General features: G+C 30.3%; 1 protein-coding gene across 1 annotated transcript in view; it reads right to left on the bottom strand.

Moving 5' to 3' along the window:
* Positions 1–5,596, bottom strand: part of LOC109862084 — a 13,932-nt gene extending 8,336 nt beyond the window's left edge. Inside the window, exons 1-8 of the mRNA XM_020441986.1 lie at positions 4,918–5,596; positions 4,508–4,654; positions 4,098–4,372; positions 3,630–3,837; positions 1,421–1,771; positions 1,127–1,264; positions 337–492; positions 4–24 (exon numbers count right to left, since the gene is read on the bottom strand). Of these exons, the coding sequence (XP_020297575.1) occupies positions 4–24; positions 337–492; positions 1,127–1,264; positions 1,421–1,771; positions 3,630–3,837; positions 4,098–4,372; positions 4,508–4,654; positions 4,918–5,167 (1,546 nt within the window). The 5' untranslated portion in view covers positions 5,168–5,596. The remainder of the gene's footprint in view (positions 1–3; positions 25–336; positions 493–1,126; positions 1,265–1,420; positions 1,772–3,629; positions 3,838–4,097; positions 4,373–4,507; positions 4,655–4,917) is intronic.
* Positions 5,597–6,426: the final 830 nt, after the last annotated feature.

Raw genomic sequence — 6,426 nt, 5'->3', positions numbered from 1 at the left:
AACCATACCAATTGTCGTCACATACTGCAATTACATGTACAGAAAAGTGCATTATATTGTGCGGTTCCAGGGGAAGTATTTCTCGGAAATTTCTTGTCCGGCTGCTTCTACTACCGCGTGCCGTTTTCCTTTCTCTTCGATATGGAGCCGTTGGCAGAGACTGAAGAAGAATAGGCGCGCAGTAGTAGGAGCAATCAAAAGAGAAATTTCGGAGAAATATTTGTTTTGGAGCCGCACGATATGATGCACTCCTGTGTATATATTAGTAATATGTATTACTAGTGTGATATATTAAAATATAATATAACTGTAAGTGAACTGTTCCAATTTACTTACCATCAGAACATGTATCGCCTTGAAATCCTGGATAACATAAGCAACCGGTGTTGTAACAGATTGCAGTTCCATTGCAGTTAGAAGAACTGTCTAAATCATGTTTGCAGGAAAAGGAACATTCTGGTCCAATTTTTCCCTCAGGACAAATTTTGTCATCTGTGAGATATGATTATAGTAACACAAGTATTGTATACATATTACCCACACAGAACAAAAACTTCATTAGACGTCTATTAGACGTCAACAGCTCCATGCGACATCTAATAAATATCTAATGGATGTCTAGATGGATGGATGTCTGTGTGGGTATATTTTTTTTTAAAAATATTTTGTAAAATGTTATCGATTACAAATATAATATTATTTTGTATTGCTATTCAAAAAAACTTTTAAAAATATAAAATGTCACATCCCAGATAACATTTTGCGTGCAAAATCGTATCCCAGTGCGTCGTCATATAAACAGCATATAACTAATAAATCTAGACAGCATTTTGTACGTGAATATTCACTTATCACACACAAGGACGACTCATTCGTCCTAAGTAATACACTGTCGAATTAAGAGTAAATAACTTGCAATATTTTAGCAATTTGCGCGTTATTTATTGGTGTATTGGATAGATATTAGATAGTTTCTTGTGCGCAATATGCACGCGTGTGCGCAATAAAATATGTTTACAAACAAAATTCAGGCAAATCACATACAAGATTTACATATTTAACTCCCGCAAACCTTGCGCGCAAGAAATGTTATTTGAGATGTAATAATAAAAAGGTTGATAAGTACCTAGATCTATGCTGATTGTTGGTTTTGATAAAGAACTTACGACAGTATTTTTATTGAAAAATAACTTTTGACATGTTAGATTCAACCACGAATTAGATTCATTGTTTATTTGCGAAATAACTCCTTTTCTCAAAACCTCTAATATAAGAGAAAAACATAAACCATAAAAAAGATTAGTATAAAAAAAATATTTGTGTCACTTTTCTGGAAAGTTTAATTCTTTCATTTAGTACATATTTTAGTGTTACATATAAATATACAAAATCAAAACTGTATGCACATATATGGTTGTACCTGTATTGGAGCATTCACGAACATCGGCTATTGCCCATAACGGACTGGGATTAGGCTTTGAGAGTTTGGGAATTACATTTATTTTCACACCACCACTAAAGTTGACCGTTGAAAAAGTTTCATTAAATTTAATGAGTTGCCACATAGGTAAGCCATGAATCGCAGCATTTAGTGAGCCTTTAGCTGTTACAGATTTTAATATTGTATTTGTCGTTGAATGAATTATCTCGACGTCTGCATCACATTCTGCGCACAAGCCTAGTACTAATTGTATGCATGTCTTTAGAGTATCAAAATAATAAATAGGACTCATTAAATTTGCATTCTTGTCAACTGTGTGCAGAAAATAATCTGAAACGCAATATTTATATGTGAGTGTCATTTAGAGAATTTATTTTTTATTACAGTCAATTCTATATCATTTCTGCCGTTTAGAAATACTATTAGTTTGGAAGCCGCATGCATAAAAAGAAATTACCATATACATCTATATACATGTATATATATACCCAGCAAACAATTTCTGTTTTTGACAATTTCGGCTCAGACCTTGGCAACAGAAATTGTTTGCAGAAATGCTACAATACGGAAACACTGCCAAAACTGTTAGCACACAAAAAGAAAAAACGCAACAACTTTGTTGGCAATATACATGAGAGTATTGCGGTCAAAACGATTCCATATATGTCAGTGAAATTGACAACAAATAGATGGTCGATTGCAAGCAGATCTGTTTTTAGCAATAATGTGACCAAACAGTCCGCAAAACCGTACCAGAGATCTGTTTACGACAAAAATCGGGTTGATCTGTTAAACGCATTGACGACAGATTGCCACCAAACGCCAAGCAGGTCTGTTCGTGTATACGTGCGCACTGTTTGCAATTTGGCGCCAACAGACGATGACCAAACCTATTCCGGATTTTGGCTTCACTTTGGCGATAATTTGACTTCGCTTTGCTTGTGGCAGACTCTGTCATCATTTTGGTCGCATTTTGACATTTCACATGTTGACAGACATGATTACCAAACCATATCCTACTGAGGACACAGATGGATATGGTTCTGTGACCGAAATGTTTGCTGGGTATATAAACGTACATAAGTAATGTAAGCAAGAAATTATTGTAGAAAAAAAAACAAAGAAAGCATTTTAACGATTAGAGTGTATATTTTTAAATATTTTAGAAAAAGTTTTACAAACTTCTTATCTTTCAACATCCAGAAAAAAACATTTTTTGTTTTTTATATTATCTATTTGTACGTAAGTCCGGGAAGAAAAAATTGAAATTTTTAACAAAATGCATCGTATAGATGCATCTTGTAAAAAAGCTGTTGTAATTTGTGATATTGTTTTTTAGGTTTTAATAAATACTTTGTTATCTAGTAGCAAACAATGAAAATACATAATTTTAATAATCAAGATCTACTTTTTTCTGAGAACTAAAATTAACTAAAATATTCTCAAAAAACAACCTCACTTTGTTACGGTATACATTTCTAGCTTTACTCCTTTTTTTAGTGTGTTTTTTCTACGATAATTTACGGTTAAGGTATAGCGAATTAAAAAATGTCCAGTTTGGAGCAAATGGAAAATGTTCCTTATTTTGTTTAGCTTAATGTAAATGTATGCAATAGATAAAGTTATTGTGTTTTCATTTTATTATTTTTGAAGAAACTTTTATTATGTAAGTATAAAACATATAACACTTTTTGAAGTATTTTTTATATTTACATAATATAAGTTTATAAAGTAATAATAATATGATTAAATGGTGTTTTTTATTTATTACTTAAACAATTTTTAATATATTTCTGAAGTGAAAAATTATATTGAAACAAAAACCAACAAAGGTTGAAGTTGTAAATTTATACTTGAGTTTCACAAATTAAAAAAAATTACTTGTACCATTACTTACTTTGTATATTATATTGTGACGCACACATAATTTAACGGTTATCAATTATTTTTTGCATATTTAAATCCGTTTTCGTATGTCAAGATTTTAACGTGAATAACTTATTCTCTATTATGTAACTCTTACAACAGATTCATGTTTGGCGAACAAAACTACTTCGAAATAAACTATTCGGACTCGTCATATTACAATTTGTCCGACAACGTTTTGCTTTGTTAAAAATAAAGTAAAGTATGAAAAAAGTAATTTAAGTAAAAAAAGTAATTTATTGGTTAAAATACAAATACTTACAGTCATGAAATCGATACACCACTTTTTGTAAATTCTGTGCTGTGATGAAGAAGTAATAGAATCTATATAAAGTTGAGTTAAATATTTCTGTATCTTTAAATGTAAGCACTTTGTTCTTATCATTTGTATCATAAACAGTAACATTTTTCTTCGAAGTATTCCATGAAATGAGAAATGTTCGCCATTCAGTTTCAGATAATGACAGTAACTAGAGCAATTACAAAAGCTTTTGGTAAATATAATGCTTATATAATTATCTTGTTTGTATTACATTCTCTGAACTTTCTTTTTTTTATGATATCTCGTTTTTAATGTTTTAAGAAATATTATTATATGTAATAAACATATAAAGTCAAATTATATTTAAAATACAAGTAGGTTTTGTTACATTGTAATTGAGAAATTTTTTCATTTATGTATAAAAACTTTTGAGAAGTACATAAGTAAATAAGTGTGCGTATATCTTACTCTTTTACTAATTATGTTGTAAGAACAATGGTGAGTCAGATTCTTCTTATCATATATAATACAGCTTTGAATGGTGGAATCCGCATTATCGTATTTTAATGTTATACGAAAACACTTTCTTTTTTGTGTACCAGATGAATTTGTTGGAGAATACCTTAAAACATTACACAACCAAATCTGCACGTTCTGTCCTGAACGAATTGAAACAGACATTGCTCCTAAATGTCCGTAAAATTCTGGTTGTTGCTCAGACAAATAATTGAATTCTTGGAATTCTGAAAAAATTTAATGTATATTATTTAAAACAGTAATTACATCATTCTACAGTTTGCAAACATATAATGACGCAGTATATTCAATACTTTGAATTAATAAAGGATGTAAGCTTTTACACACTGTAAATGTTCTACCTTCCCATCTTTGATCAAATACCGGACCCATGGGTGTTTTTATAGAATTTGTAAGATCCCAGTTTCTTCGATCCCAGGATTCTAAACATTTTGTTGCGTTCATTTTGCAATTTATCGAGGTATTGTATAGATGACTACTGTGAAACTCTACAATAATATGCGCGTTTCCGGTAAGCGTGTATTCTCGAGAAGTATGATAACATATAAAATAATTGGCTAGTGAACTACAACTAAAGATATTAAATGATTCTTAAAGTAAAGTAGAATCTATTTATATAGACGGTTTTAAACGTGCATTCAAGAACATAAAAGTGAAACAACTTTGTTTAGAAAGTTTATTGTAAACAGTGTAGATGAAAAACTAAAAAGTGGCGATGTTTATGATATGTTGTAAGAATATAATAACTTACGCAAATCAGTACGATATTTTTCTTGCTGATATCGAAGAACTAAATTGTCATTCCATACAAGTGCGCCGCCGTCGTCTTCTGAGAGACATATATATTTTCTCTCACTTACAGATGAATTGGTATGATGTGATTCTCCACGTAAAAGAATAACTTTTCCACAACTGTAAAATATTTGGGCAGCAACAAGGAAAAATCTTACCACAATCTGCATTGTCATTAAATATGTTCCACTTTCACATACAATCTTCATAAGCAATAAAGATGGTCTTTAGAAAAAATTAATCAAATCAAAATAAATAAAAAATTAATCAAGTATTTTAATACATATATATTTTTCACTACAAGTTAACACAGTAATAGAAACACAAGCACAGCAAATATACTAGTACAAAAACTCGAATAAATCATGATTTTCTATGTGGATCTTGCACTTTTAATCGTGTCCGTAGTAAAGAAAATGGCTTTTATAATGGTTTCACGGATTGCAACGTGGATTATATATTTCACAAAATATTTAGTTATACAAAAACGTTTCCTGTTTCTTCGTTCAAAACTAAAAAATAAAATTAATAGATAAAAAAAAAATAACGTTTTTAATCTTTTATGTATCACGAATTGAACACAAAACTGCAAAAACTACCTACAACAAGTTACATGTAGGTGCGAACTTTGCAGTGTTACCGTGACAAGTGGACTACATTGTAATAAGTTTAAGACAGCAAACTAAGCGAAAGGAAATCAAACTTCCTTTAATGAATCATCAGGTTTCATATCTGTTAAACTTAATTATCGCGTTAGGAACACTCATTGCCACGTCTATTACCAAATTAATAGGACTTTCCGAATAATGTTTCAATTGTATATTGATACAAACGTGTAAAAAGTTTATTTATTTATTTACAGACTATTGATTAATATAGTTCTTATAATTCTATGATTTAGTTTCTCGCCTGAACACATCTTGAAAAATATTTATATTAGTAATATTATTTATTATATATTAGTAATATATTGTAACGATAAAGAATTCTACAAAAAATATATAGAACGCTTCAGATTCAATTTCTGAGTAAAATGTTTTTTTTTGTAATGACTTTAAAATTCATAAGATGGCTGTTAGAATTTATAGATAACTGATGCTGCCACCTATTTGATGTAAAATGAATGAATTATCGAATGTGTCAATCGGACACGAGTTAAAACGGACACAGGACCATTTCAATCGAACACAGACTCAATCAGACACAGTTTTAATCGAACACAGTCGCAGTCGGACACAGTCTCAATCGGGTGATACTTTATTGACCACAATACAATTCGACACAATACAAATGAGGACACAGTACATTTTTTATATCATATATATTTCACGAATAAATATTTTGTTTGCATCATACATTATCGTACACATGTGGACAAAGGAGAGACTCTGCTTCTTTTTCTGGTCCTCTTCTCTTAAAAAATTTGACCTAACCTAATTTGTGTTATTACTATCATTAATTGTCACGA

Source organism: Pseudomyrmex gracilis, unplaced genomic scaffold, assembly GCF_002006095.1.
Source record: "Pseudomyrmex gracilis isolate BER0280 unplaced genomic scaffold, ASM200609v1 scaffold_1345, whole genome shotgun sequence".
Taxonomy (NCBI): Eukaryota; Metazoa; Arthropoda; class Insecta; order Hymenoptera; family Formicidae; genus Pseudomyrmex; species Pseudomyrmex gracilis.
The sequence above is the reverse complement of the archived record's forward strand: the minus strand, read 5'-3'. Positions and strand labels throughout refer to the sequence as shown.